Source organism: Ambystoma mexicanum, chromosome 9 (assembly GCF_040938575.1).
Source record: "Ambystoma mexicanum isolate Mex_15411 chromosome 9, UKY_AmexF1_1, whole genome shotgun sequence".
NCBI lineage: Eukaryota > Metazoa > Chordata > Amphibia > Caudata > Ambystomatidae > Ambystoma > Ambystoma mexicanum.
This window is the reverse complement of record NC_090931.1, coordinates 3,433,410-3,458,576: the sequence shown is the minus strand read 5'-3', so window position 1 is coordinate 3,458,576 and position 25,167 is coordinate 3,433,410. Positions and strand designations below refer to the sequence as shown.

General features: G+C 50.5%; 1 protein-coding gene across 2 annotated transcripts in view; it reads right to left on the bottom strand.

Moving 5' to 3' along the window:
• LOC138487598 (transient receptor potential cation channel subfamily V member 6-like) overlaps window positions 1-25,167 on the bottom strand; it is a 623,206-nt gene that overhangs the window by 94,948 nt on the left and 503,091 nt on the right. For both annotated transcript variants that reach the window (XM_069614065.1, XM_069614066.1), the window contains exon 12: window positions 15,114-15,180. In XM_069614065.1, the coding sequence (XP_069470166.1) occupies window positions 15,114-15,180 (67 nt within the window). The remainder of the gene's footprint in view (window positions 1-15,113; window positions 15,181-25,167) is intronic.

Below are 25,167 nucleotides of genomic sequence, written 5' to 3'. Positions count from 1 at the left end.
CTCTGCACTTCCCAGACTCTCTGCAAGAAGATCTTTACTATCAGCCCAGAGTCCAGGATGGAGATAGTTCTACCGGCTGAAGATCATTCTCTGCACTTCCCAGGCTCTCTGCAAGAATATCCTTATTATCAGCCCAGAGTCCAGGATGGAGATAGGTCCATCGGCTGAAGGTCATTCTCTGCACTTCCCAGGCTCTCTGCAAGAATATCCTTATTATCAGCCCAGAGTCCAGGATGGAGATAGGTCCATCGGCTGAAGGTTATTCTCTGCACTTCCCAGGCTCTCTGCAAGAAGATATTTACTATCAGCCCAGAGTCCAGGATGGAGATAGGTCCATGGACTGAAGGTCATTCTCTGCACTTCCCAGGCTCTCTGCAAGAAGGAAGATCTTTACTATCAGACCAGAGTCCAGGATGGAGATAGGTCCATGGGCTGAAGGTCATTCTCTGCACTTTCCAGGCTCTCTGCAAGAAGATCTTTACTATCAGCCCAGAGTCCAGGATGGAGACAGGTCCATCGGCTGAAGGTCATTCTCTGCACTTCCCAGGCTCTCTGCAAGAAGATCTTTACTATCAGCCCAGAGTCCAGGATGGATACAGGTCCATCGGCTGAAGGTCATTCTCTGCACTTCCCAGGCTCTCTGCAAGAAGATCTTTACTATCAGCCCAGAGTCCATGATGGAGACAGTTCTACCGGCTGAAGATCATTCTCTGCACTTCCCAGGCTCTCTGCAAGAATATCCTTATTATCAGCCCAGAGTCCAGGATGGAGATAGGTCCATCGGCTGAAGGTCATTCTCTGCACTTCCCAGGCTCTCTGCAAGAATATCCTTATTATCAGCCCAGAGTCCAGGATGGAGATAGGTCCATCGGCTGAAGGTTATTCTCTGCACTTCCCAGGCTCTCTGCAAGAAGATCTTTATTATCAGCCCAGAGTCCAGGATGGAGATAGGTCCATCGGCTGAAGGTCATTCTCTGCACTTCCCAGGCTCTCTGCAAGAAGATCTTTACTATCAGCCCAGAGTCCAGGATGGAGATAGGTCCATGGACTGAAGGTCATTCTCTGCACTTCCCAGGCTCTCTGCAAGAAGGAAGATCTTTACTATCAGACCAGAGTCCAGGATGGAGATAGGTCCATGGGCTGAAGGTCATTCTCTGCACTTTCCAGGCTCTCTGCAAGAAGATCTTTACTATCAGCCCAGAGTCCAGGATGGAGATAGGTCCATGGACTGAAGGTCATTCTCTGCACTTCCCAGGCTCTCTGCAAGAAGATCTTTACTATCAGCCCAGAGTCCAGGATGGAGACAGGTCCATCGGCTGAAGGTCAGTCTCTGCACTTCCCAGGCTCTCTGCGAGAACATCTTTACTATCAGCCCAGAGTCCAGGGTGGAGATAGGTCCATCGGCTGAAGGTCAGTCTCTGCACTTCCCAGGCTCTCTACGAGAACATCCTTATTATCAGCCCAGAGTCCAGGATGGAGATAGGTCCATCCGCTGGAGGTCATTCTCTGCACTTCCCCTGGGTCTCTGCAAAAAGATCTTTACTATCAGACCAGAGTCCAGGATGGAAATAGTTCTACCGGCTGAAGGTCATTCTCTGCACTTCCCAGGCTCTCTGCAACAATATCTTTACTATCAGCCCAGAGTCCAGGATGGAGATAGTTCCATCGGCTGAAGGTCATTCTCTGCACTTCCCAGGCTCTCTGAAAGAAGATCTTTACTATCAGCCCAGAGTCCATGATGGAGATAGGTCCATCGGCTGAAGGTCATTCTCTGCACTTCCCAGGCTCTCTGCAAGAAGATCTTTACTATCAGCCCAGAGTCCAGGATGGAGACAGGTCCATCGGTTGAAGGTCATTCTCTGCACTTCCCAGGCTCTCTGCAAGAAGATCTTTACTATCAGCCCAGAGTCCAGGATGGAGACAGGTCCATCGGCTGAAGGTCATTCTCTGCACTTCCCAGGCTCTCTGCAAGAAGATCTTTACTATCAGCCCAGAGTCCATGATGGAGATAGGTCCATCGGCTGAAGGTCATTCTCTGCACTTCCCAGGCTCTCTGCAAGAAGATCTTTACTATCAGCCCAGAGTCCATGATGGAGACAGGTCCATCGGCTGAAGGTCATTCTCTGCACTTCCCAGACTCTCTGCAAGAAGATCTTTACTATCAGCCCAGAGTCCAGGATGGAGATAGTTGTACCGGCTGAAGATCATTCTCTGCACTTCCCAGGCTCTCTGCAAGAATATCCTTATTATCAGCCCAGAGTCCAGGATGGAGATAGGTCCATCGGCTGAAGGTCATTCTCTGCACTTCCCAGGCTCTCTGCAAGAATATCCTTATTATCAGCCCAGAGTCCAGGATGGAGATAGGTCCATCGGCTGAAGGTTATTCTCTGCACTTCCCAGGCTCTCTGCAAGAAGATCTTTACTATCAGACCAGAGTCCAGGATGGAGATAGGTCCATGGACTGAAGGTCATTCTCTGCACTTCCCAGGCTCTCTGCAAGAAGGAAGATCTTTACTATCAGACCAGAGTCCAGGATGGAGATAGGTCCATGGGCTGAAGGTCATTCTCTGCACTTCCCAGGCTCTCTGCAAGAAGGAAGATCTTTACTATCAGCCCAGAGTCCAGGATGGAGACAGGTCCATCGGCTGAACGTCATTCTCTGCACTTCCCAGGCTCTCTGCAAGAAGATCTTTACTATCAGCCCAGAGTCCAGGATGGATACAGGTCCATCGGCTGAAGGTCATTCTCTGCACTTCCCAGGCTCTCTGCAAGAAGATCTTTACTATCAGCCCAGAGTCCATGATGGAGACAGTTCTACCGGCTGAAGATCATTCTCTGCACTTCCCAGGCTCTCTGCAAGAATATCCTTATTATCAGCCCAGAGTCCAGGATGGAGATAGGTCCATCGGCTGAAGGTCATTCTCTGCACTTCCCAGGCTCTCTGCAAGAATATCCTTATTATCAGCCCAGAGTCCAGGATGGAGATAGGTCCATCGGCTGAAGGTTATTCTCTGCACTTCCCAGGCTCTCTGCAAGAAGATCTTTACTATCAGCCCAGAGTCCAGGATGGAGATAGGTCCATCGGCTGAAGGTCATTCTCTGCACTTCCCAGGCTCTCTGCAAGAAGATCTTTACTATCAGCCCAGAGTCCAGGATGGAGATAGGTCCATGGACTGAAGGTCATTCTCTGCACTTCCCAGGCTCTCTGCAAGAAGGAAGATCTTTACTATCAGACCAGAGTCCAGGATGGAGATAGGTCCATGGGCTGAAGGTCATTCTCTGCACTTTCCAGGCTCTCTGCAAGAAGATCTTTACTATCAGCCCAGAGTCCAGGATGGAGATAGGTCCATGGACTGAAGGTCATTCTCTGCACTTCCCAGGCTCTCTGCAAGAAGATCTTTACTATCAGCCCAGAGTCCAGGATGGAGACAGGTCCATCGGCTGAAGGTCAGTCTCTGCACTTCCCAGGCTCTCTGCGAGAACATCTTTACTATCAGCCCAGAGTCCAGGGTGGAGATAGGTCCATCGGCTGAAGGTCAGTCTCTGCACTTCCCAGGCTCTCTACGAGAACATCCTTATTATCAGCCCAGAGTCCAGGATGGAGATAGGTCCATCCGCTGGAGGTCATTCTCTGCACTTCCCCTGGGTCTCTGCAAAAAGATCTTTACTATCAGACCAGAGTCCAGGATGGAAATAGTTCTACCGGCTGAAGGTCATTCTCTGCACTTCCCAGGCTCTCTGCAACAATATCTTTACTATCAGCCCAGAGTCCAGGATGGAGATAGTTCCATCGGCTGAAGGTCATTCTCTGCACTTCCCAGGCTCTCTGAAAGAAGATCTTTACTATCAGCCCAGAGTCCATGATGGAGATAGGTCCATCGGCTGAAGGTCATTCTCTGCACTTCCCAGGCTCTCTGCAAGAAGATCTTTACTATCAGCCCAGAGTCCAGGATGGAGACAGGTCCATCGGTTGAAGGTCATTCTCTGCACTTCCCAGGCTCTCTGCAAGAAGATCTTTACTATCAGCCCAGAGTCCAGGATGGAGACAGGTCCATCGGCTGAAGGTCATTCTCTGCACTTCCCAGGCTCTCTGCAAGAAGATCTTTACTATCAGCCCAGAGTCCATGATGGAGATAGGTCCATCGGCTGAAGGTCATTCTCTGCACTTCCCAGGCTCTCTGCAAGAAGATCTTTACTATCAGCCCAGAGTCCATGATGGAGACAGGTCCATCGGCTGAAGGTCATTCTCTGCACTTCCCAGACTCTCTGCAAGAAGATCTTTACTATCAGCCCAGAGTCCAGGATGGAGATAGTTCTACCGGCTGAAGATCATTCTCTGCACTTCCCAGGCTCTCTGCAAGAATATCCTTATTATCAGCCCAGAGTCCAGGATGGAGATAGGTCCATCGGCTGAAGGTCATTCTCTGCACTTCCCAGGCTCTCTGCAAGAATATCCTTATTATCAGCCCAGAGTCCAGGATGGAGATAGGTCCATCGGCTGAAGGTTATTCTCTGCACTTCCCAGGCTCTCTGCAAGAAGATCTTTACTATCAGCCCAGAGTCCAGGATGGAGATAGGTCCATGGACTGAAGGTCATTCTCTGCACTTCCCAGGCTCTCTGCAAGAAGGAAGATCTTTACTATCAGACCAGAGTCCAGGATGGAGATAGGTCCATGGGCTGAAGGTCATTCTCTGCACTTTCCAGGCTCTCTGCAAGAAGATCTTTACTATCAGCCCAGAGTCCAGGATGGAGACAGGTCCATCGGCTGAAGGTCATTCTCTGCACTTCCCAGGCTCTCTGCAAGAAGATCTTTACTATCAGCCCAGAGTCCAGGATGGATACAGGTCCATCGGCTGAAGGTCATTCTCTGCACTTCCCAGGCTCTCTGCAAGAAGATCTTTACTATCAGCCCAGAGTCCATGATGGAGACAGTTCTACCGGCTGAAGATCATTCTCTGCACTTCCCAGGCTCTCTGCAAGAATATCCTTATTATCAGCCCAGAGTCCAGGATGGAGATAGGTCCATCGGCTGAAGGTCATTCTCTGCACTTCCCAGGCTCTCTGCAAGAATATCCTTATTATCAGCCCAGAGTCCAGGATGGAGATAGGTCCATCGGCTGAAGGTTATTCTCTGCACTTCCCAGGCTCTCTGCAAGAAGATCTTTACTATCAGCCCAGAGTCCAGGATGGAGATAGGTCCATCGGCTGAAGGTCATTCTCTGCACTTCCCAGGCTCTCTGCAAGAAGATCTTTACTATCAGCCCAGAGTCCAGGATGGAGATAGGTCCATGGACTGAAGGTCATTCTCTGCACTTCCCAGGCTCTCTGCAAGAAGGAAGATCTTTACTATCAGACCAGAGTCCAGGATGGAGATAGGTCCATGGGCTGAAGGTCATTCTCTGCACTTTCCAGGCTCTCTGCAAGAAGATCTTTACTATCAGCCCAGAGTCCAGGACGGAGATAGGTCCATGGACTGAAGGTCATTCTCTGCACTTCCCAGGCTCTCTGCAAGAAGATCTTTACTATCAGCCCAGAGTCCAGGATGGAGACAGGTCCATCGGCTGAAGGTCATTCTCTGCACTTCCCAGGCTCTCTGCAAGAAGATCTTTACTATCAGCCCAGAGTCCATGATGGAGATAGGTCCATCGGCTGAAGGTCATTCTCTGCACTTCCCAGGCTCTCTGCAAGAAGATCTTTACTATCAGCCCAGAGTCCATGATGGAGACAGGTCCATCGGCTGAAGGTCATTCTCTGCACTTCCCAGGCTCTCTGCAAGAAGATCTTTACTATCAGCCCAGAGTCCAGGATGGAGATAGTTCTACCGGCTGAAGATCATTCTCTGCACTTCCCAGGCTCTCTGCAAGAATATCCTTATTATCAGCCCAGAGTCCAGGATGGAGATAGGTCCATCGGCTGAAGGTTATTCTCTGCACTTCCCAGGTTCTCTGCAAGAAGATCTTTACTATCAGCCCAGAGTCCAGGATGGAGATAGGTCCATCGGCTGAAGGTCATTCTCTGCACTTCCCAGGCTCTCTGCAAGAAGATCTTTACTATCAGCCCAGAGTCCAGGATGGAGATAGGTCCATGGACTGAAGGTCATTCTCTGCAATTCCCAGGCTCTCTGCAAGAAGGAAGATCTTTACTATCAGACCAGAGTCCAGGATGGAGATAGGTCCATGGGCTGAAGGTCATTCTCTGCACTTTCCAGGCTCTCTGCAAGAAGATCTTTACTATCAGCCCAGACTCCATGATGGAGATAGATCCATTGGCTGAAGGTCATTCTCTGCACTTCCCAGGCTCTCTGCAAGAAGATCTTTACTATCAGCCCAGAGTCCAGGATGGAGATAGGTCCATCGGCTGAAGGTCATTCTCTGCACTTCCCAGGCTCTCTGCAAGAACATCTTTACTATCAGCCCAGAGTCCAGGGTGGAGATAGGTCCATCGGCTGAAGGTCATTCTCTGCACTTCCCAGGCTCTCTGCAAGAAGATCCTTATTATCAGCCCAGAGTCCAGGATGGAGATAGGTCCATCGGCTGAAGGTCATTCTCTGCACTTCCCAGGCTCTCTACAAGAACATCTTTACTATCAGCCCAGAGTCCAGGATGTAGATAGGTCCATCCGCTGGAGGTCATTCTCTGCACTTCCCCTGGCTCTCTGCAAAAAGATCTTTACTATCAGACCAGAGTCCAGGATGGAAATAGTTCTACCGGCTGAAGGTCATTCTCTGCACTTCCCAGGCTCTCTGCAACAATATCTTTACTATCAGCCCAGAGTCCAGGATGGAGATAGGTCCATCGGCTGAAGGTCATTCTCTGCACTTCCCAGGCTCTCTACAAGAACATCTTTACTATCAGCCCAGAGTCCAGGATGGAGATAGGTCCATCCGCTGGAGGTCATTCTCTGCACTTCCCCTGGCTCTCTGCAAAAAGATCTTTACTATCAGACCAGAGTCCAGGATGGAAATAGTTCTACCGGCTGAAGGTCATTCTCTGCACTTCCCAGGCTCTCTGCAAGAAGATCTTTACTATCAGCCCAGAGTCCATGATGGAGATAGGTCCATCGGCTAAAGGTCATTCTCTGCACTTCCCAGGCTCTCTGCAAGAAGATCTTTACTATCAGCCCAGAGTCCAGGATGGAGACAGGTCCATCGGCTGAAGGTCATTCTCTGCACTTCCCAGGCTCTCTGCAAGAAGATCTTTACTATCAGCCCAGAGTCCAGGATGGAGATAGGTCCATGGACTGAAGGTCATTCTCTGCACTTCCCAGGCTCTCTGCAAGAAGGAAGATCTTTACTATCAGACCAGAGTCCAGGATGGAGATAGGTCCATGGGCTGAAGGTCATTCTCTGCACTTTCCAGGCTCTCTGCAAGAAGATCTTTACTATCAGCCCAGAGTCCAGGATGGAGATAGGTCCATGGACTGAAGGTCATTCTCTGCACTTCCCAGGCTCTCTGCAAGAAGATCTTTACTATCAGCCCAGAGTCCAGGATGGAGACAGGTCCATCGGCTGAAGGTCAGTCTCTGCACTTCCCAGGCTCTCTGCGAGAACATCTTTACTATCAGCCCAGAGTCCAGGGTGGAGATAGGTCCATCGGCTGAAGGTCAGTCTCTGCACTTCCCAGGCTCTCTACGAGAACATCCTTATTATCAGCCCAGAGTCCAGGATGGAGATAGGTCCATCCGCTGGAGGTCATTCTCTGCACTTCCCCTGGGTCTCTGCAAAAAGATCTTTACTATCAGACCAGAGTCCAGGATGGAAATAGTTCTACCGGCTGAAGGTCATTCTCTGCACTTCCCAGGCTCTCTGCAACAATATCTTTACTATCAGCCCAGAGTCCAGGATGGAGATAGTTCCATCGGCTGAAGGTCATTCTCTGCACTTCCCAGGCTCTCTGAAAGAAGATCTTTACTATCAGCCCAGAGTCCATGATGGAGATAGGTCCATCGGCTGAAGGTCATTCTCTGCACTTCCCAGGCTCTCTGCAAGAAGATCTTTACTATCAGCCCAGAGTCCAGGATGGAGACAGGTCCATCGGTTGAAGGTCATTCTCTGCACTTCCCAGGCTCTCTGCAAGAAGATCTTTACTATCAGCCCAGAGTCCAGGATGGAGACAGGTCCATCGGCTGAAGGTCATTCTCTGCACTTCCCAGGCTCTCTGCAAGAAGATCTTTACTATCAGCCCAGAGTCCATGATGGAGATAGGTCCATCGGCTGAAGGTCATTCTCTGCACTTCCCAGGCTCTCTGCAAGAAGATCTTTACTATCAGCCCAGAGTCCATGATGGAGACAGGTCCATCGGCTGAAGGTCATTCTCTGCACTTCCCAGACTCTCTGCAAGAAGATCTTTACTATCAGCCCAGAGTCCAGGATGGAGATAGTTCTACCGGCTGAAGATCATTCTCTGCACTTCCCAGGCTCTCTGCAAGAATATCCTTATTATCAGCCCAGAGTCCAGGATGGAGATAGGTCCATCGGCTGAAGGTCATTCTCTGCACTTCCCAGGCTCTCTGCAAGAATATCCTTATTATCAGCCCAGAGTCCAGGATGGAGATAGGTCCATCGGCTGAAGGTTATTCTCTGCACTTCCCAGGCTCTCTGCAAGAAGATCTTTACTATCAGCCCAGAGTCCAGGATGGAGATAGGTCCATGGACTGAAGGTCATTCTCTGCACTTCCCAGGCTCTCTGCAAGAAGGAAGATCTTTACTATCAGACCAGAGTCCAGGATGGAGATAGGTCCATGGGCTGAAGGTCATTCTCTGCACTTTCCAGGCTCTCTGCAAGAAGATCTTTACTATCAGCCCAGAGTCCAGGATGGAGACAGGTCCATCGGCTGAAGGTCATTCTCTGCACTTCCCAGGCTCTCTGCAAGAAGATCTTTACTATCAGCCCAGAGTCCAGGATGGATACAGGTCCATCGGCTGAAGGTCATTCTCTGCACTTCCCAGGCTCTCTGCAAGAAGATCTTTACTATCAGCCCAGAGTCCATGATGGAGACAGTTCTACCGGCTGAAGATCATTCTCTGCACTTCCCAGGCTCTCTGCAAGAATATCCTTATTATCAGCCCAGAGTCCAGGATGGAGATAGGTCCATCGGCTGAAGGTCATTCTCTGCACTTCCCAGGCTCTCTGCAAGAATATCCTTATTATCAGCCCAGAGTCCAGGATGGAGATAGGTCCATCGGCTGAAGGTTATTCTCTGCACTTCCCAGGCTCTCTGCAAGAAGATCTTTACTATCAGCCCAGAGTCCAGGATGGAGATAGGTCCATCGGCTGAAGGTCATTCTCTGCACTTCCCAGGCTCTCTGCAAGAAGATCTTTACTATCAGCCCAGAGTCCAGGATGGAGATAGGTCCATGGACTGAAGGTCATTCTCTGCACTTCCCAGGCTCTCTGCAAGAAGGAAGATCTTTACTATCAGACCAGAGTCCAGGATGGAGATAGGTCCATGGGCTGAAGGTCATTCTCTGCACTTTCCAGGCTCTCTGCAAGAAGATCTTTACTATCAGCCCAGAGTCCAGGACGGAGATAGGTCCATGGACTGAAGGTCATTCTCTGCACTTCCCAGGCTCTCTGCAAGAAGATCTTTACTATCAGCCCAGAGTCCAGGATGGAGACAGGTCCATCGGCTGAAGGTCATTCTCTGCACTTCCCAGGCTCTCTGCAAGAAGATCTTTACTATCAGCCCAGAGTCCATGATGGAGATAGGTCCATCGGCTGAAGGTCATTCTCTGCACTTCCCAGGCTCTCTGCAAGAAGATCTTTACTATCAGCCCAGAGTCCATGATGGAGACAGGTCCATCGGCTGAAGGTCATTCTCTGCACTTCCCAGGCTCTCTGCAAGAAGATCTTTACTATCAGCCCAGAGTCCAGGATGGAGATAGTTCTACCGGCTGAAGATCATTCTCTGCACTTCCCAGGCTCTCTGCAAGAATATCCTTATTATCAGCCCAGAGTCCAGGATGGAGATAGGTCCATCGGCTGAAGGTTATTCTCTGCACTTCCCAGGTTCTCTGCAAGAAGATCTTTACTATCAGCCCAGAGTCCAGGATGGAGATAGGTCCATCGGCTGAAGGTCATTCTCTGCACTTCCCAGGCTCTCTGCAAGAAGATCTTTACTATCAGCCCAGAGTCCAGGATGGAGATAGGTCCATGGACTGAAGGTCATTCTCTGCAATTCCCAGGCTCTCTGCAAGAAGGAAGATCTTTACTATCAGACCAGAGTCCAGGATGGAGATAGGTCCATGGGCTGAAGGTCATTCTCTGCACTTTCCAGGCTCTCTGCAAGAAGATCTTTACTATCAGCCCAGACTCCATGATGGAGATAGATCCATTGGCTGAAGGTCATTCTCTGCACTTCCCAGGCTCTCTGCAAGAAGATCTTTACTATCAGCCCAGAGTCCAGGATGGAGATAGGTCCATCGGCTGAAGGTCATTCTCTGCACTTCCCAGGCTCTCTGCAAGAACATCTTTACTATCAGCCCAGAGTCCAGGGTGGAGATAGGTCCATCGGCTGAAGGTCATTCTCTGCACTTCCCAGGCTCTCTGCAAGAAGATCCTTATTATCAGCCCAGAGTCCCGGATGGAGATAGGTCCATCGGCTGAAGGTCATTCTCTGCACTTCCCAGGCTCTCTACAAGAACATCTTTACTATCAGCCCAGAGTCCAGGATGTAGATAGGTCCATCCGCTGGAGGTCATTCTCTGCACTTCCCCTGGCTCTCTGCAAAAAGATCTTTACTATCAGACCAGAGTCCAGGATGGAAATAGTTCTACCGGCTGAAGGTCATTCTCTGCACTTCCCAGGCTCTCTGCAACAATATCTTTACTATCAGCCCAGAGTCCAGGATGGAGATAGGTCCATCGGCTGAAGGTCATTCTCTGCACTTCCCAGGCTCTCTACAAGAACATCTTTACTATCAGCCCAGAGTCCAGGATGGAGATAGGTCCATCCGCTGGAGGTCATTCTCTGCACTTCCCCTGGCTCTCTGCAAAAAGATCTTTACTATCAGACCAGAGTCCAGGATGGAAATAGTTCTACCGGCTGAAGGTCATTCTCTGCACTTCCCAGGCTCTCTGCAAGAAGATCTTTACTATCAGCCCAGAGTCCATGATGGAGATAGGTCCATCGGCTAAAGGTCATTCTCTGCACTTCCCAGGCTCTCTGCAAGAAGATCTTTACTATCAGCCCAGAGTCCAGGATGGAGACAGGTCCATCGGCTGAAGGTCATTCTCTGCACTTCCCAGGCTCTCTGCAAGAAGATCTTTACTATCAGCCCAGAGTCCATGATGGAGATAGGTCCATCGGCTGAAGGTCATTCTCTGCACTTCCCAGGCTCTCTGCAAGAGGATCTTTACTATCAGCCCAGAGTCCAGGATGGAGACAGGTCCATCGGCTGAAGGTCATTCTCTGCACTTCCCAGGCTCTCTGCAAGAAGATCTTTACTATCAGCCCAGAGTCCATGATGGAGATAGGTCAATCGGCTGAAGGTCATTCTCTGCACTTCCCAGGCTCTCTGCAAGAAGATCTTTACTATCAGCCCAGAGTCCATGATGGAGATAGGTCCATCGGCTGAAGGTCATTCTCTGCACTTCCCAGGCTCTCTGCAAGAAGATCTTTACTATCAGCCCAGAGTCCAGGATGGAGATAGGTCCATCGGCTGAAGGTCATTCTCTGCACTTTCCAGGCTCTCTGCAAGAAGATCTTTACTATCAGCCCAGAGTCCAGGGTGGAGATAGGTCTATCGGCTGAAGGTCATTCTCTGCACTTCCCAGGCTCTCTGCAAGAAGATCCTTATTATCAGCCCAGAGTCCAGAGTGGAGATAGGTCCATCGGCTGAAGGTCATTCTCTGCACTTACCAGGCTCTCTGCAAGAACATCTTTACTATCAGACCAGAGTCCAGGATGGAGATAGGTCCATCGGCTGGAGGTCATTCTCTGCACTTCCCCTGGCTCTCTGCAAAAAGATCTTTACTATCAGACCAGAGTCCAGGATGGAGATAGTTCTACCGGCTGAAGGTCATTCTCTGCACTTCCCAGGCTCTCTGCAACAATATCTTTACTATCAGCCCATAGTCCAGGATGGAGATAGTTCTACCGGCTGAAGGTCATTCTCTGCACTTCGCAGGCTCTCTGCAAGAAGATCTTTACTATCAGCCCAGAGTCCAGGATGGAGATAGGTCCATTGGCTGGAGGTCATTCTCTGCACTTCCCAGGCTCTCTGCAAGAAGATCTTTACTATCAGCCCAGAGTCCGTGATGGAGATAGGTCCATCGGCTGGAGGTCATTCTCTGCACTTCCCCTGGCTCTCTGCAAAAAGATCTTTACTATCAAACCAGAGTCCAGGATGGAGATAGTTCTACAGGCTGAAGGTCATTCTCTGCACTTCCCAGGCTCTCTGCAACAATATCTTTACTATCAGCCCAGAGTCCGTGATGGAGATAGGTCCATCGGCTGGAGGTCATTCTCTGCACTTCCCCTGGCTCTCTGCAAAAAGATCTTTACTATCAAACCAGAGTCCAGGATGGAGATAGTTCTACAGGCTGAAGGTCATTCTCTGCACTTCCCAGGCTCTCTGCAACAATATCTTTACTATCAGCCCAGAGTCCAGGATGGAGATAGTTCTACCAGCTGAAGGTCATTCTCTGCACTTCCCAGGCTCTCTGCAACAATATCTTTACTATCAGCCCAGAGTCCAGGATGGTGATAGTTCTACCGGCTGAAGGTCATTCTCTGCACTTCCCAGGCTCTCTGCAAGAAGATCTTTACTATCAGCCCAGAGTCCGTGATGGAGATAGGTCCATCGGCTGGAGGTCATTCTCTGCACTTCCCCTGGCTCTCTGCAAAAAGATCTTTACTATCAAACCAGAGTCCAGGATGGAGATAGTTCTACAGGCTGAAGGTCATTCTCTGCACTTCCCAGGCTCTCTGCAACAATATCTTTACTATCAGCCCAGAGTCCAGGATGGTGATAGTTCTACCGGCTGAAGGTCATTCTCTGCACTTCCCAGGCTCTCTGCAAGAAGATCTTTACTATCAGCCCAGAGTCCAGGATGGAGATAGGTCCATTGGCTGAAGGTCATTCTCTGCACTTCCCAGGCTCTCTGCAACAATATCTTTACTATCAGCCCAGAGTCCAGGATGGAGATAGGTTCATTGGCTGAAGGTCATTCTCTGCACTTCCCAGGCTCTCTGCAAGAAGGAAGATCTTTACTATCAGACCAGAGTCCAGGATGGAGATAGGTCTACCGGCTGAAGGTCATTCTCTGCACTTCCCAGGCTCTCTGCAACAATATCTTTACTATCAGCCCAGAGTCCAGGATGGAGATAGGTCCATTGGCTGAAGGTCATTCTCTGCACTTCCCAGGCTCTCTGCAAGAAGATCTTTACTATCAGCCCAGAGTCCGTGATGGAGATAGGTCCATCGGCTGGAGGTCATTCTCTGCACTTCCCCTGGCTCTCTGCAAAAAGATCTTTACTATCAAACCAGAGTCCAGGATGGAGATAGTTCTACCGGCTGAAGGTCATTCTCTGCACTTCCCAGGCTCTCTGCAACAATATCTTTACTATCAGCCCAGAGTCCAGGATGGAGATAGTTCTACCGGCTGAAGGTCATTCTCTGCACTTCCCAGGCTCTCTGCAACAATATCTTTACTATCAGCCCAGAGTCCAGGATGGAGATAGTTCTACCAGCTGAAGGTCATTCTCTGCACTTCCCAGGCTCTCTGCAACAATATCTTTACTATCAGCCCAGAGTCCAGGATGGTGATAGTTCTACCGGCTGAAGGTCATTCTCTGCACTTCCCAGGCTCTCTGCAAGAAGATCTTTACTATCAGCCCAGAGTCCAGGATGGAGATAGGTCCATTGGCTGAAGGTCATTCTCTGCACTTCCCAGGCTCTCTGCAACAATATCTTTACTATCAGCCCAGAGTCCAGGATGGAGATAGGTTCATTGGCTGAAGGTCATTCTCTGCACTTCCCAGGCTCTCTGCAAGAAGGAAGATCTTTACTATCAGACCAGAGTCCAGGATGGAGATAGGTCTACCGGCTGAAGGTCATTCTCTGCACTTCCCAGGCTCTCTGCAACAATATCTTTACTATCAGCCCAGAGTCCAGGATGGAGATAGTTCTACCGGCTGAAGGTCATTCTCTACACTTCCCAGGCTCTCTGCAAGAAGATCTTTACTATCAGCCCAGAGTCCAGGATGGAGATAGTTCTACCGGCTGAAGGTCATTCTCTATCAGGCCAGATTACAGGATGGAGATAGGGCCCGGGAATAATCAAGGCTCCAACGTACAGTCGAAGGCGCACATAAGAACTCGTGAATTTCTAGAGAGAAAAACAAGTCTGAAGGCATGGGGTTGGGCCAGGGTTTCTTCCCCACATGTGTGAATCGCACCTTCATCTTCTGCGGCGTAAGGCCCTGATTATCCTCAGCCCCAACATCGCCCTTGATAGCTGTCATAGGGGAAGAGAAATAATTGACCCAGGTTGTGTTTCGGACTTTTCTAGGAATCTGCTTATCGTTAGACTGTGATTAACAAATTCCCAGGAAGGCTGCCACTATCAAATCTTCCCCATTCTCCGCTGCTAAAGCCTTGTTTTCTGGCTTGTCTAATGTCTTATATGTACCTGTGTTCCGTCTTTACCACTGCCCGGTTGGTAGCCACTTGTCAGGCCTTGAGCCAGAATATTGCTACATTCCTCTGTCATTTCATTTCATATCCCGAAGCACAGCACCAAGTACTTGACATGAAATCGCAAATTGCCAAAGCTAACCAATAGATTCCACATTTATAAGGGGGCTAAATTGGTGAGGAGAGGGTAGGCTTGAGTGTTGCCGTCACCATAGCTTAACTTTCCTCCAGTTAATATTGCTGGGAAGGCATTTATTGTTTGCACAGCAAAGTGCCTGATTGGCAGCAAACTGGACAAAGTCCAAACCATGCTTAAGACATTGCTCACAATTCAGCTTGGGTCCTCCACAGAGTGCAAACAGAAACAACCCACTCCTTACGGACGTTTTATGCACGGCCATTTTCATCTGCATATTGTACTTTTCATGGGTTTTAACTGTGACAACTGAACAAGGACGATACAGTCTTTAAATACCTGCGCTATATCCAACGGTCACCACAGCCAGAATCCAGCAGAAGCGCCAGAGATCACCCACCACCATCTGCAAGGAGAAGAGAGGTGTGGGTACTTTATTGCTTTGCTCTTTTCATGTATCTGAAGTCTTAAAAACATGAAACACTCACCATTGAGTTGAATTTATGTTGGAGAGTCAACATGTTTTAGCTTTGCACTCACTCCTTTTGCTAGGCCTAGTCTAGCAGAAGGCAGGAGCCATGTCCTTGAGCCACGATCATGCCTTGTGGGATTTAAGCCTAGTCTAGCAGAAGGCAGGAGCCATGTCCTCTAACCTCACTCAGGCTTTGTGGGATTTAAGCTTAGTCTAGCAGAAGGCAGGAGCCATGTCCTTGAGCCACGATCGCGCCTTGTGGGATTTAAGCCTTGTCTAGCAGAAGGCAGGAGCCATGTCCTCTAGCCACACTCACGCCTTGTGGGATTTAAGCTTAGTCTAGCAGAAGGCAGGAGCCACATCCTCTAGCCACACTCACACCATGTCAGATTTAAGGCTAGTTTAGCAGCAGGCAAAAGCTATGTCCTTGAGTCACTCTCGTGCCTTGTGGGATTTAAGCCTAGTCTAGCAGAAGGCAGGAGCCATTTCCTCGAGCCATGCTTGCGCCTTGTGGGATTGAAGCCTATTCTAGCAGAAGGCAGGAGCCATGTCCTCTATCCACACTCGCATCTTGTGGGATTTAAGCCTATTCTAGCAGAAGGCAGCAGACATGGCCTCGAGCCACGTTCACACCTTGCGGGATTGAAGCCTAGTCTAGCAGAAGGCAGGAGTGAAGTCCTTCAGCCATGCTCGTGCCTTGTGGGATGTAAGCTTAGTATAGCAGAGGGCAGGAGCCATGTCCTCTAGCCACACTCACGCCTTGAGGGATTTAATCGTAGTCTAGCAGAAGGCAAGAGCCACATCCTCTAGCCACACTCACGCCTTGTGATATTGAAGCCTAGTCTAGCAGAAGGCAGGAGCCATGCCCTCTAGCCATGCTCGTGCCTTGTGGGATTTAAGCATAGTCTAGCAGAAGGCAGGAGCAATGTCCTCTAGCCAAACTTGTGCCTTGAGGGATTTAATAATAGTCTAGCAGAAGGCAGGAGCCACATCCTCTAGCCACACTCACACCATGTCAGATTAAAGGTTAGTCTAGCAGCAGGCAAAAGCTATGTCCTTGAGCCACGCTCGTACCTTGTGGGATTTAAGCCTCGTCTAGCAGAAGGCAGGAGCCACGTCCTCTAGCCACACTCACGCCTTGTGGGATTGAAGCCCAGTCTAGCAGAAGGCAGAAACCATGTCCTCTAGCCACACTCACACCTTGAGGGATATAATCGCAGTCTAGCAGAAGGCAGGAGCCATGTCCTCTAGCCACACTCGTGCCTTGTGGGATTTAAGCCTAGAATAGCAAAAGGTAGGAGCAATGTCCTCTAGCCACACTCGTGCATTGAGGGATTTAATCGTAGTCTAGCAGAAGGCAGGAGCCACATCCTCTAGCCACACTCACACCATGTCAGATTGAAGGCTATTCTAGCAGCAGGCAAAAGCTATGTCCTTGAGCCACGCTCGTGCCTTGTTGGATTTAAGCCTAGTCTATCAGAAGGCAGGAACCATGTCCTCTAGCCACACTCACGCCTTGCGGGATTTAAAACTAGTCTAGCAGAAGGCAGGAGCCATGTCCTCTAGCCACACTCATGCCTTGTGGGATTGAAGCCTGATCTAGTAGAAGGTAGGAGCCATGTCCTCTAGCCATGCTGTCGCCTTGTGGAATTTAAGCCTAGTCCAGCAGAAGGCAGAAACTATGTCCTCTAGTCATGCTCGCGCCCTGTGGGATTTAAGCCTAGTCTAGCAGTAGGCAGGAGCCATGTCCTCTAGCCATGCTCGCGCCTTGTGGGATTTAAACCTAGTCTTGCAGAAGGCAGGAGCCATGTCCTCTAGCCACACTCATGCCTTGTGGGATTTAAACCTAGTCTAGCAGAAGGCAGGAGCCATGTCCTCTAGCCACACTCACGCCTTGTGGGATTGAACCCTAGTCTAGTAGAAGGCAAGAGCCAAGTCCTCTAGCCATGCTGTCGCCTTGTGGAATTTAAGCCTAGTCTAGCAGAAGGCAGAAACTATGTCATCTAGCCATGCTCGCGCCGTGTGGGATTTAAGACTTGTCTAGCAGAAGGCAGGAGCCACGTCCTCTAGCCATGTTCGCGCCTTAAGGGATTTAAGCATAGTCTAGCAGAAGGCAGGAGCCATGTCCTCAGCCACACTCACGCCTTGTGGGATTGAAGCCTAGTCTAGTAGTAGGCAGGAGCCATGTCCTCTAGCCATGCTGTCGCCTTGTGTAATTTAAGCCTAGTCTAGTAGAAGGTAGAAATTATGTCCTCTAGCCATGCTCGCGCCCTGTGGGATTTAAACCTAGTCTAGCAGAAGGCAGGTGCCATGTCCTCTAGCCATGCTCGCCCCTTGTGGGATTTAAGACTAGTCTAGCAGTAGGCAGGAACCATGTCATCTAGCCATGCTCGCGCCTTGTGGGATTTAAACCTAGTCTAGCAGAAGGCAGGAGCCATGTCCTCTAGCCACACTCACGCCTTGTGGGATTTAAACCTAGTCTAGCATAAGGCAGGAGCGATGTCCTCTAGCAACACTCACGCCTTGTGGGATTGAAGCCTAGTCTAGCAGAAGGCAGGAGCCATGTCCTCTAGCCATGCTGTTGCCTTGTGGAATTTAAGCCTAGTCTAGCAGAAGGCAGGAGCCACGTCCCTCTAGCCACACTCACGCCTTGTGGGATTGAAACCTAGTCTAGCAGAAGGCAGGAGCCATGTCCTCTTACCATGCTTGTGCCTTGTGGGATTTAAACCTAGTCTAGCAGAAGGCAGGAGCCATGTCCTCGAGCCATGCTTGTGCCTTGTGGGATGTAAACCTAGTATAGCAGAAGGCAGGAGCCATGTCCTCTAGCAACACTAACGTCTTGTGGGATTAAAGCCTAGTCTAGAGAAGGCAGGAGCCATGTCATCTAGCCACACTCACGCCTTGTGGGATTGAAGCCTAGTCTAGCAGAAGGCAGGAGCCATGTCCTCTAACCATGCTTGTGCCTTGTGGGATTTAAACCTAGTCTAGCAGAAGGCAGGAGCCATGTCCTCGAGCCATGCTTGTGCCTTGTGGGATTTAAACCTAGTCTAGCAGAAAGCAGGAGCCATGTCCTCTAGCCACACTCATGCCTTGTGGGATTGAAGCCTAGTCTAGCAGAAAGCAGGAGCCATGTCCTCTAGCCATGCTTGTGCCTTGTGGGATTTAAACCTAGTCTAGAAGAAGGCAGGAGCCATGTCCTCGAGCCATGCTTGTGCCTTGTGGGATTTAAACTTAGTCTAGCAGAAGGCAGGAGCCATGTCCTCTAGCCACACTCACGCCTTGTGGGATTTAAACCTAGTCTAGCAGAAGGCAGGAGCCATGTCCTCTAGCCACACTCACGCCGTGTGGGATTTAAGCCTAGTCTAGCAGAAGGCAGGAGCCACGTCCTCTAGCCATGTTCGCGCCTTAAGGGATTTAAGCATAGTCTAGCAGAAGGCAGGAGCCATGTCCTCAGCCACACTCACGCCTTGTGGGATTGAAGCCTAGTCTAGCAGAAGGCAGGAGCCATGTCCTCTAGCCATGCTCGCACCTTTTGGGATTTAAGTCTTGTCTAGCAGAAGGCAGGAGCCATGTCCTCTAGCCACACTCACGCCTTGTGGGATTGAAGCCTAGTCTAGCAGAAGGCAGGAGCCATGTCCTCTAGCCATTCTCGCACCTTTTGGGATTTAAGCCTAGTCTAGCAGAAGGCAGGAGCCAGATCCTCTAGCCACACTCACACCATGTCAGATTGAAGGCTAGTCTAGCAGCAGGCAAAAGCTATGTCCTTGAGCCATGCTCGTGCATTGTGGGATTTAAGCAAGGTCTAGCAGAAGGCAGGAGGCATGTCCTCTAGCCACACTTGTGCCTTGTGGAATTTAAGCCTAGACTAACAGAAGGCAGGAGCCATGTCCTCTAGCCATGCTCGCGCCTTGTGGGATTTAAGCCTATTCTAGCAGAAGGCAGCAGCAATGTCCTCTAGCCATGCTGCCGCCTTGTGGAATTTAAGCCTATTCTAGCAGAAGGCAGGAGCCATGTCCTCTAGCCACACTCGTGCCTTGAGGGATTTAATAGTAGTCTAGCAGAAGGCAGGAGCCACATCCTCTAGCCACACTCACACCATGTCCGATTGAAGGTTAGTCTAGCAGCAGGCAAAAGGTATGTCCTTGAGCCACGCTTGTGCCTTGTGGGATTTAAGCCTAGTCTAGAAGAAGGTAGGCGCCATGTCCTCTAGCCACACTTGTGCATTGAGGGATTTAATCGTAGTCTAGCAGAAGGCAGGAGCCACATCCTCTAGCCACACTCACACCATGTCAGATTGAAGGCTAGTCTAGCAGCAGGCAAAAGATATGTCCTTGAGCCACGCTCGTGCATTGTGGGATTTAAGCCTAGTCTAACAGAAGGCAGGAGCCATGTCCTCTAGCCACACTCACACCTTCTGGGATTTAAACCTAGTGTAGCATTAGGCAGGAGCCATGTCCTCTAGCCACACTCACACCTTGTGGGATTGAAGCCTAGTCTAGTAGAAGGCAGGAGCCACATCCTCTAGCCACACTTACACCATGTCAGATTAAAGGCTAGTCCAGCAGCTGGCAAAAGCTATGTCCTTGAGCCACGCTCGTGCCTTGTGGGATTTAAGCCTAGTCTAGCAGAAGGCAGGAGCCATTTCCTCTAGCCACACTCACGCCTTGTGGGATTTAAGCTTGGTCTAGCAGAAGGGAGGAGCCACATCCTCTAGCCACACTCACACCATGTCAGATTAAAGGCTAGTCCAGCAGCAGGCAAAAGCTATGTCCTTGAGCCACGCTCGCGCCTTGTGGGATTTAAGCCTAGTCTAGCAGAAGGCAGGAGCCATTCCTCTAGCCACACTCATGCCTTGTGGGATTGAAGCCTAGTCTAGCAGAAGGCAGGAGCCATGTCCTCTAGCCACACTCATGCCTTGTGGGATTGAAGCCTAGTCTAGCAGAAGGCAGGAGTCATGTCCTCTAGCTACACTAACGCCTTGTGGGATTGAAGCTTAGTCTAGTAGAAGGCAGGAGCCATGTCCTCTAGCCATGCTGTCGCCTTGTGGAATTTAAGCCTAGTCTAGCAGAAGGCTGAAACTATGTTCTCTAGCTATGCTCACGCCGTGTGGGATTTTAGCCTAGTCTAGCAGAAGGCAGGAGCCACGTCCTCTAGCCATGCTTGCGCCGTAAGGGATTTAAGCCTAGTCTAGCAGAAGGCACGAGCCATGTCCTCTAGCCACACTCATGCCTTGTGGGATTTAAACCTACTCTAGCAGAAGGCAGGAGCCATGTCCTCTAGCCACACTCACGCCATGTGGGATTGAAGCCTAGTCTAGCAGAAGGGAGGAGCTATGTCCTCTAGCCATGCTGTCGCCTTGTGGAATTTAAGCCTAGTCTAGCAGAAGGCTGAAACTATGTCCTCTAGCCATGCTCACGCCGTGTGGGAGTTAAGCCTAGTCTAGCAGAAGGGAGGAGCCACGTCCTCTAGCCATGCTCACGCTTTACTGGATTTAAACCAAGTCTAGCAGAAGGCAGGAGCCATGTCCTCAGCCACACTAATGCCTTGTGGGATTGAAGCCTAGTCTAGCAGAAGGCAGGAGCCATGTCCTCTAGCCATGGCCGCGCCTTGTGGTATTTAAGCCTAGTCTGGCAGAAGGCAGGAGCCATGTCCTCTAGCCACACTCACACCATGTCAGATTAAAGGCTAGTCCAGCAGCAGGCAAAAGCTATGTCCTTGAGCCACGCTCATGCATTGTGGGATTTAAGCCTAGTATATCAGAAGGCAGGAGCCATGTCCTCTAGCCACACTCACACCTTGTGGGATTTAAACCTAGTCTAGCAGAAGGCAGGAGCCATGTCCTCTAGCCACACTCACACCTTGTGGGATTTAAACCTAGTCTAGCAGAAGGTAGGCGCCATGTCCTCTAGCCGCACTTGTGCATTGAGGGATTTAATCGTAGTCTAGCAGAAGGCAGGAGCCACATCCTCTAGCCACACTCACACCATGTCAGATTGAAGGCTAGTCTAGCAGCAGGCAAAAGCTATGTCCTTGAGCCACGCTCGTGCATTGTGGGATTTAAGCCTAGTCTAACAGAAGGCAGGAGCCATGTCCTCTAGCCACACTCACACCTTGTGGGATTTAAACCTAGTGTAGCATTAGGCAGGAGCCATGTCCTCTAGCCACACTCACACCTTGTGGGATTGAAGCCTAGTCTAGTAGAAGGCAGGAGCCACATCCTCTAGCCACACTTACACCATGTCAGATTAAAGGCTAGTCCAGCAGCTGGCAAAAGCTATGTCCTTGATCCACGCTCGTGCCTTGTGGGATTTAAGCCTAGTCTAGCAGAAGGCAGGAGCCATTTCCTCTAGCCACACTCACGCCTTGTGGGATTTAAGCTTGGTCTAGCAGAAGGCAGGAGCCACATCCTCTAGCCACACTCACACCATGTCAGATTAAAGGCTAGTCCAGCAGCAGGCAAAAGCTATGTCCTTGAGCCACGCTCGCGCCTTGTGGGATTTAAGACTAGTCTAGCAGAAGGCAGGAGCCATTTCCTCTAGCCACACTCATGCCTTGTGGGTTTGAAGCCTAGTCTAGCAGAAGGCAGGAGCCATGTCCTCTAGCCACACTCATGCCTTGTGGGATTGAAGCCTAGTCTAGCAGAAGGCAGGAGTCATGTCCTCTAGCTACACTAACGCCTTGTGGGATTGAAGCTTAGTCTAGTAGAAGGCAGGAGCCATGCCCTCTAGCCATGCTGTCGCCTTGTGGAATTTAAGCCTAGTCTAGCAGAAGGCTGAAACTATGTTCTCAAGCCATGCTCACGCCGCTTGGGATTTAAGCCTAGTCTAGCAGAAGGCAGGAGCCACGTCCTCTAGCCATGCTTGCGCCTTAAGGGATTTAAGCCTAGTCTAGCAGAAGGCACGAGCCATGTCCTCTAGCCATGCTCGTGCCTTGTGGGATTTAAACCTAGTCTAGCAGAAGGCAGGAGCCATGTCCTCTAGCCACACTCACGCCTTGTGGGATTTAAACCTACTCTAGCAGAAGGCAGGAGCCATGCCCTCTAGCCACACTCACGCCATGTGGGATTGAAGCCTAGTCTAGCAGAAGGGAGGAGCTATGTCCTCTAGCCATGCTGTCGCCTTGTGGAATTTAAGCCTAGTCTAGCAGAAGGCAGAAACTATGTCCTCTAGCCATGCTCACGCCGTGTGGGAGTTAAGCCTAGTCTATCAGAAGGGAGGAGCCACGTCCTCTAGCCATGCTCGCGCCTTACTGGATTTAAGCCAAGTCTAGCAGAAGGCAGGAGCCATGTCCTCAGCCACACTAATGCCTTGTGGGATTGAAGCCTAGTCTAGCAGAAGGCAGGAGCCATGTCCTTTAGCCATGGCCGTGCCTTGTGGGATTTAAGCCTAGTCTAGCAGAAGGCAGGAGCCATGTCCTCTAGCCACACTCACACCATGTCAGATTAAAGGCTAGTCCAGCAGCAGGCAAAAGCTATGTCCTTGAGCCACGCTCGTGCATTGTGGGATTTAAGCCTAGTCTATCAGAAGGCAGGAGCCATGTCCTCTAGCCACACTCACACCTTGTGGGAAGGCAGGAGCCATGTCCTCTAGCCACACTCACAGCTTGTGGGATTGAAGCCTAGTCTAGTAGAAGGCAGGAGCCACATCCTCTAGCCACACTCACACCATGTCAGATTAAAGGCTAGTCCAGCAGCAGGCAAAAGCTATGTCCTTGAGCCACGCTTGCGCCTTGTGGGATTTAAGCCTAGTCTAGCAGAAGGCAGGAGCCATTTCCTCTAGCCACACTCACGCCTTGTGGGATTTAAGCTTTGTCTAGCAGAAGGCAGGAGCCACATCCTCTAGCCACACTCACACCATGTCAGATTAAAGGCTAGTCCAGCAGCAGGCAAAAGCTATGTCCTTGAGCCACGCTCGCACCTTGTGGGATTTAAGCCTAGTCTAGCAGAAGGCAGGAGCCATTTCCTCTAGCCACACTCATGCCTTATGGGATTGAAGCCTAGTCCAGCAGAAGGCAGGAGCCATATCCTCTAGCCACACTCAAGCCTTGTGGGATTTAAGCTTGGTCTAGCAGAAGGCAGGAGCCACATCCTCTAGCCACACTCACACCATGTCAGATTGTAGGCTAGTCTAGCAGCAGGCAAAAGCTATGTCCTTGAGCCACGCTTGTGCCTTGTGGGATTTAAGCCTAGTCTAGCAGAAGGTAGGCGCCATGTCCTCTAGCCACACTCGTGCATTGAGGGATTCAATCGTAGTCTAGCAGAAGGCAGGAGCCACATCCTCTAGCCACACTCACACCATGTCAAATTGAAGGCTAGTCTAGCAGCAGGCAAAAGCTATGTCCTTGAGCCACGCTCGTGCATTGTGGGATTTAAGCCTAGTCTATGAGAAGGCAGGAGCCATGTCCTCTAGCCACACTCACACCTTGTGGGATTTAAACCTAGTCTAGCAGAAGGCAGGAGCCATGTCCTCTAGCCACACTCACACTTTGTGGGATTGAAGCCTAGTCTAGTAGAAGGCAGGAGCCACATCCTCTAGCCACACTCACACCATGTCAGATTAAAGGCTAGTCCAGCAGCAGGCAAAAGCTATGTCCTTGAGCCACGCTCGCGCCTTGTGGGATTTAAGCCTAGTCTAGCAGAAGGCAGGAGCCATTTCCTCTAGCCACACTCACGCCTTGTGGGATTTAAGCTGTGTCTAGCAGAAGGCAGGAGCCACATCCTCTAGCCACACTCACACCATATCAGATTAAAGGCTAGTCCAGCAGCAGGAAAAAGCTATGTCCTTGAGCCACGCTCGCACCTTGTGGGATTTAAGCCTAGTCTAGCAGAAGGCAGGAGCCATTTCCTCTAGCCACACTAATGCCTTGTGGGATTGAAGCCTAGTCTAGCAGAAGGCAGGAGCCATGTCCTCTAGCCACACTAATTCCTTGTGGGATTGAAGCCTAGTCTAGCAGAAGGCAGGAGGCATGTCCTCTAGCCACACTAACGCCTTGTGGGATTGAAGCTTAGTCTAGTAGAAGGCCGGAGCCATGTCCTCTAGCCATGCTGTCGCCTTGTGGAATTTAAGCCTAGTCTAGGAGAAGGCAGAAACTATGTTCTCTAGCCATGCTCACGCCGTGTGGGATTTAAGCCTAGTCTAGCAGAAGGCAGGAGCCACGTCCTCTAGCCATGCTTGAGCCTTAAGGGATTTAAGCCTAGTCTAGCAGAAGGCACGAGCCATGTCCTCTAGCCATGCTCGCGCCTTGTGGGATTTAAACCTAGTCTAGCAGAAGGCAGGAGCCATGTCCTCTAGCCACACTCACGCCTTGTGGGATTTAAACCTACTCTCGCAGAAGGCAGGAGCCATGTCCTCTAGCCACACTCACGTCTTGTGGGATTGAAGCCTAGTCTAGCAGAAGGCAGGAGCCATGTCCTCTAGCCATGCTGTCGCCTTGTGGAATTTAAGCCTAGTCTAGCAGAAGGCAGGAGCCATGTCCTCTAGCCACACTCACGCCTTGTGGGATTTAAACCTACTTTCGCAGAAGGCATGAGCCATGTCCTCTAGCCACACTCACGCCTTGTGGGATTGAAGCCTAGTCTAGCAGAAGGCAGGAGCCATGTCCTCTAGCCATGCTGTCGCCTTGTGGGATTGAAGCTTAGTCTAGCAGAAGTCAGGAGCTATGTCCTCTAGCCATGCTGTCGCCTTGTGGAATTTAAGCCTAGTCTAGCAGAACGCAGAAACTATGTCCTCTAGCCATGCTCACGCCGTGTGGGATTTAAGGCTAGTCTAGCAGAAGGGAGGAGCCACGTCCTCTAGCCATGCTCGCGCCTTACGGGATTTAAGGCAAGTCTAGCAGAAGGCAGGAGCCATGTCCTCTAGCCATGCTCGCGCCTTGTGGGATTTAAGACTAGTCTAGCAGAAGACAGGAGGCATGTCCTCAGCC